This window comes from Mya arenaria, chromosome 14 (genome assembly GCF_026914265.1).
Source record: "Mya arenaria isolate MELC-2E11 chromosome 14, ASM2691426v1".
NCBI lineage: Eukaryota > Metazoa > Mollusca > Bivalvia > Myida > Myidae > Mya > Mya arenaria.
The window spans coordinates 56,775,595-56,789,668 of NC_069135.1; the positions used below are offsets into that span (position 1 = coordinate 56,775,595).

General features: G+C 37.3%; 1 protein-coding gene across 1 annotated transcript; it reads left to right on the plus strand.

Moving 5' to 3' along the window:
- The first annotated feature begins 5,643 nt into the window (after positions 1–5,643).
- LOC128216277 (uncharacterized) lies at positions 5,644–6,385 on the plus strand. The gene is made up of 2 exons (XM_052922844.1): positions 5,644–5,790; positions 6,164–6,385. Exons 1-2 carry the CDS (start codon positions 5,644–5,646, stop codon positions 6,362–6,364), a joined length of 348 nt encoding a protein of 115 aa, XP_052778804.1. The 3' UTR covers positions 6,365–6,385.
- Positions 6,386–14,074: the final 7,689 nt, after the last annotated feature.

Here is a 14,074-nt window from a genome sequence, read left to right on the forward strand (position 1 = left end):
GCAAGCCTGGAAGACATTTTACAAGTGCAGGGCTTGATGGCTTATGTTAATTAACAAGTGCAGGGCTTGCTGGCTTTTGTTTATTTCAACCACTTGTCGTCCTAGCAAACGCATAATAGGAACACACTAGAACTGTACGATCTTGACCTGAGCTCAACATAAAGTGACCTCCTATAATATTGCTATACACTTTTACAGACAAAATAAGTTAATATTAGTTTGCCATGAATTGTCAAAACGATGAATTAAGATGACAATTAATATTAATTGGCGCCGCACTGAAGTGCGCGCCTATTATGGAATGGGAATTTATTTTAGTTAGTGGTAGGAGCGGTTTTTAAGTTGGTTGACAGTTGGGTTTTACTGTTATTTTATTATAATTAAAAAATGCAAATGGGTGGCTATTGCATGGGTGTTAAAATGCTATTTATGGTTGAATAGATAGTCTTCAATTTATCTTTAAAACATTATTTCGGAAGAACGACAAATAAGTTTAATAACTGTTCCCGTTTCGTTTACGTTTTCCGATTGGTTACCTGAAATATCTGAACTATCATGTGCCGGAAATGTAAAATGTGTGGACCGGTAATTATGTGAATGGGAATAATTATGTTTTATGTTGTTTTGTTATGTTTACTGCATTGATAAACCATGAGGTAATCTTTTTTCTTTAATCTCATCGATATTGGAAATAAATGTTCACCTAAATTTATTTGTTAATGTGTTGAAGGTGACATTAGTAAAATTTAATTACGATTGTCCCCGATTTGTAACACATACCGGATGTTGCTATTTTTAGAACCAGGAGGTATTTCCCCGCTATTCATAGGTCAATATTGGAATTTCTACATCGTAGTAGTTGGAAACTCGGGTGATGTTTTTATCATGAATATACGTTTAAAATAAGTAAACACTAAAAGTGCATACTGACAGTTGATTACGATACACCTAACAATTTGAGTCATTACAGTAAAACATGGATTATAAGTGAATTATACGCGTAGGAGAAGATTTTCTGTCGAAAAAAACGAATGTCAACAATCGGCATGGAACTGGGATATTCGTATCAAAGGGCTATGTATGTAAGTATCTTTGAGTAGTTTTGTACGTTGATGTGTTCAAAAATGTTTGTTTTTTTTAATTTATCTTTGGAATTCTTAAATCATTTTTATTTGCTAAATGTTAAGACAGCGTGTTAATATTTTTACATACATGTATTATAATTATATATTATTATAAACATACATATACATCTACTTATGCACCAGTCAATTGTAACCACGCCCCCACTCCCCCCCCCCCCCCCCCAGGTAAGGGGAATAGCCGGGACTTTGACTTTCGGTCCAGCCAACCCCAGGAAAAATCCTCGTCCTGCGAGGACGAACTGATGGTCAAATCCCTGCCATATGCCCTCGCACCCCAGGGAGCCTAGGTGAGGCATATTCCCCGCTATATTTTGCTCGAAAAAGCACAATGACTATAGCTGTATTTCAGCTAATTACATAATTATTGCTCTTTGCCTCTTTTTCTTGACCAGAGCATTACTTTCAAAATAGTCATGGTATTGAAATAAAACTTGGTATATGGATAGGTGGCAATGACAAATAGTACAGTGCACAAGCACCCTAATTCTGCCGTGTTCATTAATGTACCACACCCCTAATGAAATGTTCAACTTAAAACTCTTCAATTCCAATGTTTTAGCCTATGTTGTTAAGCAGAATACTACAAATATTTTGAGAATTTCATGGATGCGGTTCGATGCATTGTAATATGCTTGTTGGCCTTGACATTTCTTGTTTTTCAACATATAACAAATGCATAAACTATTAAACGGCGCCCTTTGATGCTTTGCATCAATGGTCTTTCTTGTAATAAGTATTAAATAAAGCGCTCGACGACATGCTTTACTCTCTCATCAGTCGATTCGGTAGCCATTTTGATTTTGTGACGTTTGCAGCACGTCACACGAACAACTGCCCTTGACTCCGCCTCGGTTAAGTCTAAAGAACATCCAGTATCTTGCGAAGGCGGGTCGTAGGCGTGGCTTATTATTTACGCCACTCGTGTTACTAAGATTGAATTCCCTTGATAACGAGGTGCAGCTTGAGAATTATCAGACCGTGAGATTTGCAAGATCTTACAAATTTCACACTACAGTGTGAGAAATGTAAGTCGTGAGAAATGTAAGACCGCTGCATCCAATGCACTTACTGGATGGTGAATTATTATTGAAGACGTATATATTGTATGATGTCCGCGTTTGTCCGTTTTGTATAAAAAGGGGATACAAATAATTAATATGAAAGACAGTGTTTTTGATATATTCCAATTAATCGCCATTTAATGTCATTTTGTATGAACAAATCTAATAAAACTTGACTTAATTAACAGAATATAGAACGGAAACTGGTGGTGTTTGATTGACAATTGTAAGACATTATTTCCGTAATGTTTTATTGGCCCTGAAAAGGGCCGTTTCGTTATATTCCTTAACTACCGGTACTGCATGATACAGACACCTGAGCAGAACGCGATTACCCTCATGCGTGAGGTGTACACCGTCGCTTGAAATGTGCCTGGTTGGCACAACTGCCGCCGTCTTGATCCGCTGGGAATTGACGACCAGGAAGACATGCCGCCTCTCTTCAGCTGACGCGTGACGTCTCGGCAGGAGTTCGACGACACTACTAAGTGCCGCCTTCCCGACGAGACGGCGGATCTGCCCACATATCTCAAGCAGATCCTCAACGGCACTCTTTTTCACATATATCAGTACGCCTACAACTGATTCAAATATTTACAACCGTCGTGCCACATGATTTTGAAATAAGAAGTATATATTTATAAATCTATATAAATTCATCTATATATACCTTTTTTCCTCTGTAAAGCTATGGGGAGCAAAACTATAAGTTCATAAACATACACTGTACAATAATTTTTCGTACAGCTATTCTCACTGACCTGTCATAGATATTTTTAAAATAGACGGATTTGGCTCGTATACCTCTGCGGATATCAATGTTGTTAGCTTCAATGTGAGCCCGGCCGTAACAAGTCACAGGCTTAACAGACATGTAGTGGCCTTATGAATGCCAATATATATTGGGTCGAAATGCCTCCACAATAAACTCGATTATTTCCATTGACCACAAATAACTTGACACATCAATAGCTGACTTGCCAGACGATTCCTCAACAGTATCATTTAGTGCGTCGTACATATGCTCATAATGAACCAACAGGGTACTAGAAACACTGAGTGTTGGGAGAGTCTGTCGTTTCGAGGCACATTGAAATATGACAGCCCCGTTTTCCTCCTCACACTCTGATGCATCGGCTAAAAAGGTCGACACTGCACTTTTACCCGACATGTGTCTGTTAAGATTATGTTTTCCTTTTTGAAGATTAGTGAGTAAGATGTTGAAAGGTGCTCATACAATTGTGAATTGGTGGAACCTGAGTGCATAATTAGATTTGCCTCTCCTTGTCCATGCAACATCAATCCCTTTCCCTCGCCACTTCGTTAGATCTAAGTCCAGTTGTGTAGGTTTTCAATAAGGTTGTTTGAAATGGTCCTTGCATCACTTCGTGGCAGTTCTAAAAAACACATTTATTTCCTTACCAACAATATACCGCACACAAACACTCATCTGTTCTGTTACATTAATATCAGTCATTTCATCAACTATGATGCCAAAAAAAATGGCATTTTGAAACATCACATACAATCTTTTCACGTATATAGTCAATCATACATGTAATGTTTCCATTTGGAATTGCGATGTATACTTCGCATTCTTTAGACTACTTTTCAGATGGTTGGAAAGTTGTTCATCATGTCTGCTTATCCAGTTAATAAAGAAGTTAAAATTGCTACCCTCGCGGTTTTGATCTTTGAACCACCTCCCTCTAAGAGGAATTTCTCGTGATGAAAGTGTTATAATAACTGGGTGAACTATGGCAATAAGAACATGTCTGTTTTCGAATAATTTATCGGAATAAGCTGTGCTCAACAACGCATTTATCGATTCTGTTTTTCCTGTACAAACTTTTTATAAATATCACACTAGCGGTTACCTCTTTAATACACATGTGTTTTAGAACTGTTGTGACTTGGTAAGATGCCTATTTTAACCCTTAACAGCATTTTCCATTTTTTAAATGGTGAACAATTAAATTCTATGTGCCTAACATCTGCATGTGCAAACACAAATTCACTATCGGCATACCGTAGCCAGTTACAGTGCGTCTCCATAGAAATGTTGAACTTTCTCTGTTTAATTGCAGGTTACTTGGAACAGTTTAACATTGAAGTTAAGAATGTTAAATATCTCTTCATACGAAAACTGTCTATGACCAAAACTGCTAAATCCGGACAAACTGTAAAGAGTGTGGAATAAAACATTGGAGCAGGCAAAGTAGTTACGACATGAAGTGATAAATACCGGTGCTGCTTGCTTTCGACTTTTTTGCATCACACAGGCGTTTTATTTATAGGTCATACTAGTTAAATGCAGTTCTTCTCAATGAATCATTGTCGGACCTGGACCTTAGTATCACTTTGTGCAAGTCGTAATGATTTTGTAACCCTTACGATCATGACCGTAAATCTTGACAATGCAGAGGATCATATCAATAAAACCGTCTGCGCCAACCACTCAAAATGTGTCCAGGTCCATCACAAACCCCGATTCTTGACCTGTATGAAGCGATGTCCTGAGTCATATACTTCCTTTAACAGAAGCCCTGAATGTTTGGACACCAGTAGTTGAAGACTGCTGACAAAAGATCGGATTGCAGGTTATCATATCAATGTTTATTATTTATATATGCAATTAGACACTAATTTCTTAAAGCATTTGAACGCTTTTAACCATTAAACATCAATTTATAAGCACAAATAAGAAAACAGTTGGTTTTAAGACAATGACTGTTCTGATTCTGAGACAAACATTTAGAAAGTTGTCAAAACAGTCAATCTGTGAGAGTGCAGTTTTAAGACGGAATATGATGTTAAAACAACATCTGGATATGTTTTTTAGATATTTTTTAAAAACAATTTGGAGAGTTATAGTTTGAGGGAGTGGGGTTCTATGGGGGGGGGGGGGGGTCACAACGCACAGACACCTGTGGTGCATACCAGACAACCAGAAACGATTGACAGGTTATATTTGAATACGTTCATGTTTCAATTTGACCTATTTGAAGCAAAAATATAAATTGTAACAACATGATGTTTATAATGGGTGTAAGTTAATTCAATCAAATGGAAATCTCCCTTAAATTCCTCTAATCGTCGAGTATTCATCGCATGCAGTGACGAATCTTGCATATCTCACGGCCATCACTCGATGATCATTGACCGCCGTCTGCGCATGCGCAGTATGGTAAGTCTGACCTATTTCACGGGTCTTAAGAATTTCATGCCACCTGTAGAAAATGGCGACGATTAAAAGAAAACCAGTGTTATCGAGTAAGAAAAAGTCAAATTCTAAAGTGAGTGGGAATTCTATCGAGTGTGAAGATGTTCTTTTGTATCGAGATGGACTAGATGAGAAAAGAATCGTTATGTGGACAAATTGACAGTAAATCACGGGCAAGACCCCTAAGACATTGTTCTGTGGTCAACGGATGAAAATGTATTGGATTTTCAACCCCAGTCCTTATACAAGGGAAGAATTGAGATGTTACAAGGGACTTGATGCCTACAACCAGTTCGTGTCAGGGTTTGTCAGTGATGTCGGCAGCTGTATCATCAATGACAAAAGTGTTGTGACAGCCAAGGTCTGTTAATTTCGTTTAATTAAACGTTATGAATTATACATTGTTTCTGTACTTAAATTTCATTGAAAAAACAACAACAAACAAACAAATATTGAAATGTAAGTTTCTAATATCCAATATTTATTATCTTCTTTGGCTTGGTGTTTGTTGTATAAATCTATCGTTGTGATACATGTATGAAATAAAAATCATCTCACTAGGCAATCAAACAAACAACAGTTTTTTACAATTTCATAAATGATATCTGAAGGTTTACAAGGCAATAAAATAAGAATAACATTTAAAGTTATTCATCTATACTATCAGATATTAATTTCAGCAAAATGTAATTATTGTTATTTAATATTTATCATTAACCCTATGCATATTTCAGGTTCTACACTCCCAGCGACTGAATGAAAAACCACTCCGGCCCTGGATAATCGCAGAGAGAGATGGTCCTATTATAGCGGGACATTGTACATGTATGGCTGGACTCGGTGAAACCTGCACCCATGTTGCTTCCCTGTTGTTCTGCATTGAAGCAGTTGTTAAGCTACGCGAGAGTCGTACAGTGACAGAGGTGCCTGCTTAAATTGGAAGTTACCACGTACATTCAATCACGTGTCTTATGCGCAGCTGAAAGAGATCGATTTTACCAGTGCTGCTACACTGAAGAGAAAGTTTGATACCTCTGTTGATATTAGCCAGGAATCTGCCACACAGCCACAGCTCAACACAAGAAAAATGAAAAATCTACCTTCAGCTGACAGAGTGCAGGCTTTCTTCCAAAATCTAGCCCAGTCAAAGTCAAATCCAGCGATATTGTCACTGCTGCCAGAATTCTCAGACAATTATGTGCCAGAGATTTTACAGTGTGAATTGCCAAAGATTCTTACAGAACTTAGGGAAGAAAGTGCATATGACCTTGAGTACAATGAGCTCCTTGCTAAGTGTAGTGATCTTGAGGTTAGTGTGTCACCTGCTCAAGCTACCCATGTTGAGGCAATCACTCGTGACCAGTCTACAAACAGACTATGGTACAGGTTCCGTTCAGGAAGGATGACTGCGTCCAGATTGAAAGCTGTGTGCCACACAGATCCTTGCAAGCCAGCTTTAAGTCTTGTGTCCAATATATGCTACCCCGAAGGCAACAAGATTAGTGTAATAACAACAAAATGGGGATGTACCCATGAGAAGAAGGCAATTGAGGCATTCACAGCACAAATAAGCAAGCAGCACCAGAATGTAAGGATAAGACCTTCTGGCTTCATAATATCGTCTGAACATCCACACATAGGTGCATCTCCTGATGCAATGATGTCATGTGACTGCTGCGGCACCAGCACAGTGGAAGTCAAATGTCCATTTTGTGCCAAAGACTGTCTTGTTAAAAGATGTAGTTGACAAAAACTTCTGTCTTCAGAAAGACCAGGATGGTAAGATGTGCTTGTCGAATTCGCATAAATATTACTACCAGGTGCAAACACAACTGGGTGTGTGTAAGCTTGAAAGAGCTTTCTTTGTTGTTTGGACTCTTCAGGACTTGCACATTGAAGAAGTGCTTTTCGATGACAAATTTTGGGGGGAAATCTGTGCAAAGTCTTTGCACATCTTCAAAACAGCTATTTTACCTGAACTTGTAGGGAAGTTTTATACTAAAGGCTGTGTGGAAGGCGGCAAGAAAAAGAGCTCAAGTGAGGGTTCACCTCAGACTGAACTGTTTTGTTATTGTAGGGACGTGGAATATGGGGAAATGGTAGCGTGTGACAGCAATGAATGCCGCTATGAATGGTTTCATTTCGACTGTGTCGGTGTGAAATCTGTACCGAAAGGACAGTGGTTTTGTCCAGACTGTAGAAAATTAAGAAATTTGAAACGGAAAAAACAAAGCATTCATAATGAACAATTGACAAGAAGACAGTATTTATGAAGGACAGACTGTGTGTTGTAATTTCCGTTACTTAAAATATGTGCTTGCATTATTTCATTCAATTTTGTTTCCATTTTATGCCATAAATACCATTTGATGATGATGATGATGATGATGATTGATGATTATTGATGATGATGATGGTGGTGGTGGTGGTTCTTGTTGTTGCTGTTGTTGATGATGATGATGAATGAATGATGATGTGTACAGTATTGAAGTGATATTAGACAAGAAGACAGTATTTATAAGGGACAGATTGTGGGTTGCAATTTGCATTAAACATATGTGCTTGCCATGTTGCATTCAATTTTGTTTTCATTTTATGGCTTGTTTTAACATATTGTTGGGGTGTTATTGGTGATGATGTAAATGAAAACATAGGTAAAAATCATGTGAAATAAATGTCAACCAATTATGATATTGTCTTCTGTACATTATGATGATGTAGATGATGGTGATGATGATGATGATGGTGTTGTTGTTGTTGATGGTGATGTGTACAGTGATAAAGGGATGATGATGATGCTGCTGCTGCTGGTGTTGATGATGATGATGTCAACCTGGGAGAAACTATGAAGACTTCGAAGAATCTAGTTAAAATGAATTTTTATTAATTAAGTTATGACCAACACATTTAGGGTTGAGGTAAAACCTTGAACATTACCCTTAGTAATGGCCCTCTGACAAGCATGCAGAAACAGTCGATAAGAATATGGTACAGTAGTTATACTTTGCAATTTCATAAATATAGCATGGAATGAGATAACAAATAACAATACAGCAAGTACAGCATGAAATTACGTCATTATTATTTATTGAATGTGTATTATATACATGTGTATGTAAATAATAACAAGATTGTAACCGTGAATTTAATAGCAGAAAGCTAAAGTGAATGCTAAAAGATTTACTGTGGTCTACTATAGTTTTATAAGGTAGAATACTGTGTTTCAGGCTCATTTCTTTCAAATTAAACTCGGTATCCTTCATAAGATCCTTTGTTTTCGACATTCATTCATCCTCTTTTGAATATTAAAACAATATTATTAATTGTAGTAAATCTTATTTGGAGTAAGAATGCATTTTTAAGATTTTTTTTTCATTACAATGGTATTGCCAGATATAATACTTGTAGTTACACAAACTAGGGGTCAATGTGATACGATTGTTTATTTTTAATATTTGTGACATCATAAATCTGGCTTCAAAAAGGGGCGCTAAAGTGGGCATTCAATTAGGTATCCTGCATTTTCTGCGTAAAAACCAAAATAACGTTTTAGTGTCAATCTGAATTGAATGCTATCCTGATATGAGCTCAATTACACTAATTCATAGTGAAAGAGAGATGAATTTAGGGTGTTTTGATGAAAATAATATTAGTTATTTGGTCTGTTACTGAGCCACTACGGAAAAATGGGGGGTCTATGAAATTTATAGGGGGCGAGGCGTTAGCTGATTCCCCTTATAAATTTACAGACCCCTCATTTTTCCGTAGTGTCTCAGTAACAGACCAAATAATTGATTTATTTCATCGACCACCTCTCACAAGCAAAAATGTTATAACTATGATATAAGAATGGATGAATGGCGGCCGGTGACTTCTCTTATCCAATATATCCAAGGTCAGAAACAAGTTGGAGGTGAAATAATATAATTTAATAGGACAGAATTAGAACACATATAGACTGATTTCAATCAAAATTCTGTTGAAATATAAAAAAGCACTATTTTTACACTTGAAACATTTCTTTCCTTTTTGGCACTAAGATTTCACCTAGGGAACCTGGCTAAACCAATCAAACTTGACAAGAATATGTTTGCACTAGTTGTCTCGCATGATAAACAAAATGATCAATAAAAATTCAACGCTTATTTTGTATTAAAGATGTGAAAATTGGTATTGTATTTATAGCTTTTTCAATCAAGCGCTTAAATGATTCCTGGAGTTAGTCACACAAAAAATGATACAATTCTGACAATCCATGTTTTAGGGAAAAACTGATTGCTAAATTGCTATGTTTAAATATGCAATTGGTCATTATGCACCAGTCAATTGTAACCACAACCCGGGAATATCATAGGTTAGGCCCATTTCCCGCTCTTTTTCGCCGCGAAAACAAAACCACCACATTCACTCCATACTGCAGGGCCACCTGGAAGGTAAAAACATGTCCCATTTCCCCTGACCTTTGAGGGCCATAGCATTGTTACAATTGACTGGTGCATTACGCATGTTGAGTCAATATTACTGGACCATGTCCTATGTGAAAGTTGCAGATTTTGTCAGTTTTTCGTTTATTTGAAGCGTTGAAACACTCATCACAAATTCAGAATGATTCTTTTAATATTTTGTTTAACATTTGATGCAAAATTACACATTTTACGAAATAACAATAACAATTTGTATGAAAAACAAAATTGAAAAGAGAAAATGGCAACTGCAGGCTACTGCTTCCCACCAGATTCTGCTCTCCAAGCAGTGCACTACTGTTGATAATAGGGTCATGGTGGATATCAATGAGCAACTGATAATGCACTAGTCAATTGTAACCACGCCCCCCCAGGGTCGTGGAATAGCAGGGACTTTAACTTTTGGTTCAGCCAAGCCCTGGTAAAATCCCCACCCTGCGGAATCGTTCTGCTGGAAAAATCCCCGCCAAATGCCCCCGCACCCCAGGTAAGGCCCATTCCCTGCTATTTTTGGCGCAGAGACAAAACCACCACATTCACCCGGCACTGCGGGGCCACCTGGAAGGTAAAAACACGGCCCATTTCCCCTGCATACCCCTGGACCTGGGGAGGGGGGGGCGTGGTTACAATTGACTGGTGCATAAGCCCCATATTTTGTTGGAGCTGATCATTCAGTCAGGTATTAATTGGCTGGTTTCACTGGCCAAGTCAAGTCAAGTCAGGTAGTATTTATTTATAAAGTCGGGTTTACAACATATAGAAACACAAGCTCTGAAGAGCTTTTAAAGCCGACTTAAAGCCAAGCTGCTATTGCCAATTTTAGACTTCATTTGAACACCTTGTTTGACTCTCAGAATATTAGCTAAAAAATCAGCGAACACGTTATATATTACGTAGTAAGCATCAAACATATGATTACCTACATTCGTTAGAGTTATGGAAGCCAAGTTATTGATTTTTATTAAAAACGGCCACAATCAATGCCATTGCCACGGCTCAACTAGGGTTTAGCAGGGTGAGCAATATTTGGAATTGGCGAATAAGAAGTCCCTTAACAAGTACAATCCAACATTATGAAGTTCAAATAGTATAAAGTTTACATTAACGCCCATTTCTGTTCTAACTGTGGATACAATATTGACAAAAACATAAACGTTGTCGCGAAAATGGGTAATTATAAGCCTTACTTTTACTCATATGTGCCACCATTTATACCATGTGTGCATGTGGCAGATTTCACGTTTTGGTGACCAAAAAGTTCCCGGCGAATATTGATTTTTAAAATTTATTGCAGATTTGTGATTTCAACATAATCTTTTACAGCAATTTCTTATCTGTCATATTTTAGAACATTTGCAATGATTTATTCATGCATTTTTATAAAAAAAAAAGAATTTTGTATCACCATACCATTTGTGCTAGTGTTACAATATTGCCGGTAAAAACTCTTTTTTTTAATATTTTGATCCAAAGAAGTATTTTGTCTTGCACTAAATGGTTCATTTATTTATAAAACAGATTGTACAGACAAAAAATAAAGATTGTTTTGTTTTTCTCAAATAAATTTATTGAAACAAACTCAAATTGGACAACAAGACAGAAAATATTTTCTGCAAACATAGGTTTTCTTTTTATATCAGATCAGATAAGCTATAAACATAAATGTTTTGTTGTGGTGATATAAATGTCTCTAGTATGGTGCAATTATCATTACCTTTGATATTAAACATATATATTATAAATTGCTAATTGCGAGTATGTGCTAGTGTTACCACAAGACAGAATGAGTAACATTAGCAGTATGTCACATTAGCAGTTGGACAGAATGTTTCACAACAAAATAAAATACAGACCTACCACAGACTCTTTGAGCTTGATACAGTATAAAACAAACTATATAAATGATAAACACAGTCAATTGATAATCACATACAAATCATAATAATCATACAAGATTGACGAAGATGCAGTGTGACAGACGTACACATTTTATGAGCTTCTTCAGTTGAAAATAGTTTCTTTGACTCTTCATTTAGTTTAAATGTTGTTATAATGTTTTACTCATTTGAGATTTTAATAAACTGTTATTACAATATAAGTCTATTGCTTCTCATATAGTTTTGTTCATGTTGATTTATAAATACACTGTTGACCTAAGATGGTGTCAGACTAAATGACGAATCCTGGAAACACTGTTCCCGCAGCAGTTTGATTAAACAATCTCGTAAAAAATATACCAATCTGGATAGAATAACTTCCAATACGAAAAACCAACAATAGAACTAAAGATCAGACTGTTGTGTGTCTTAAAGGCCTAGTTTAAGCCTTTTAAAAGTGACCCTCCCCCTTTTAAGGCCTAATTTAAGGAATATTTGGCATGATAATCCCCTGCTGTGCATCTCCTTCTAATCACACTGGTTTGACAGTAGGGGCCAATTTCCTGTGTTTACCGGTAGGTTTATCGGCTCAGGGCCATTAAGGGTCCATTTCTATCTTAAAATATCCCATACTGCGCAGCAGGATACTCAGATCAGAGATCTGATAAGACAATTAGGCAATTATGCACCAATCAATTGTAACCACGGCCCCCAGGTCAGGGGGTATACTGGGGATAGCCGGGGAAAAGGGCCGTGTTTTTACTTTCCAGGTGGCCCCGCAGGGCCGTGTGAGTGCGGTGGTTTTGTCTTAGTGCCAAATTTAGCGGAGATATTGACTTATATAGAGTCTCTGGGGTGCGGGGGGCATTTGGCCGGGGTTTTACCATCAGTTCGTCCCCGCAAGGCGGGGATTTTACCCGGGGTTTGCTGGACCGAAAGGCAAAGTCCCGGCTATTCCCCGGGCCTGGGGGGGGGGGGGGGGCGTGGTTGCAATTGACTGGTGCATTAGATTAAGATCCACTTACAGAGGTTGTGTACAAATACACAGTGTCATAAGAGTTTGATCAGAAATCTTTACCCCGAACTGTATATGCCTACACAGTGACATGGACACTGATCAAAAGATCTCATCATAAAAAAGGCAAACAAACATCCAGAACTTTAAAACCTGTAACAAGAACCACCCCACCTGCAGTAACCTTGCATATAATCCAACCCGACACAGCGAAAGACAATTCTTATAAAATAATGTTTAATGTAAGTAAATTGCAACAGACAAACAATTCAAACGATTTACACATCATCTTCTTGTCTTCAAGGGTATGGTTCTGAAAAAGAAATTAAATTATTACATACTTTCTGTTGAGATATGAGAGTGTTCTAAGTTATATATGTCTGCCTCTAACACAAGAAGTCGTGGGTTTGGTTTGATCCCCACCAGGGGTACTTTCTCATTGCCTCACAAAACTAACACAATACGTTATGTTTTCTACCAAGGGAGCAGATTTGAGAGATTAAATTCACAGAGCTGTCTTCACAATCTTACAAACTAAAACAAAACACTCGAACGTAAATGCCATAAATTCAAACATTTTAAATTTTTAGCAACATATCATTTTAGATACTACTTTTACTAACACTTCTTATTGTTTCGCTACATTCAAAAAACAGTTTTGTTTAAAAAAAATTCAAGAATACAACATCAATTTATTATCTGTAAATCTATTCATCAGACTCCTTCCACATGGAACAACATTTAGTTCGTCAACTTGCGCCACAATACCACTGGTCATAATTCACCAGTCAATTGTAACCACACACCCTAGGTCCTAACTAATTTATCGTATTTTTATTGTATATATATATAGAAGCACAGAAACAATGTTCTTCAACTTTTATATGGGGGGGGGGGGGGGTTCAAACAGTATCCAAAAGTAACACCAGGGGAGATGTCCTATTGTCATGCAATAGCAGGGGCGTAGCTTCCTATAGGCCGTTTAGGCCGCGGCCTACACATTTTTCAGAATAACCGAAAAAAATAAAAATGCCAAATCTGCAATAAAAACTGAAGGCATAGGAGGGTGAGGGACTAAAATATGAAATTCCAACAAATGCGCTTTGATATATAGGAAACCTGGTTTTTCAAATATATCGTTTTCCATTGCTCGCAAATACATTTTCACGCGACATTAATGTTTCGTGTATAATTTATCAGAAGTCGCATACCAGTAGTCTGCGCGTTTACGCCGTACATTAAACATTTCCAATCGGCTTGGTAAAAGTTTGCGGGCGCTTTATTATTTGA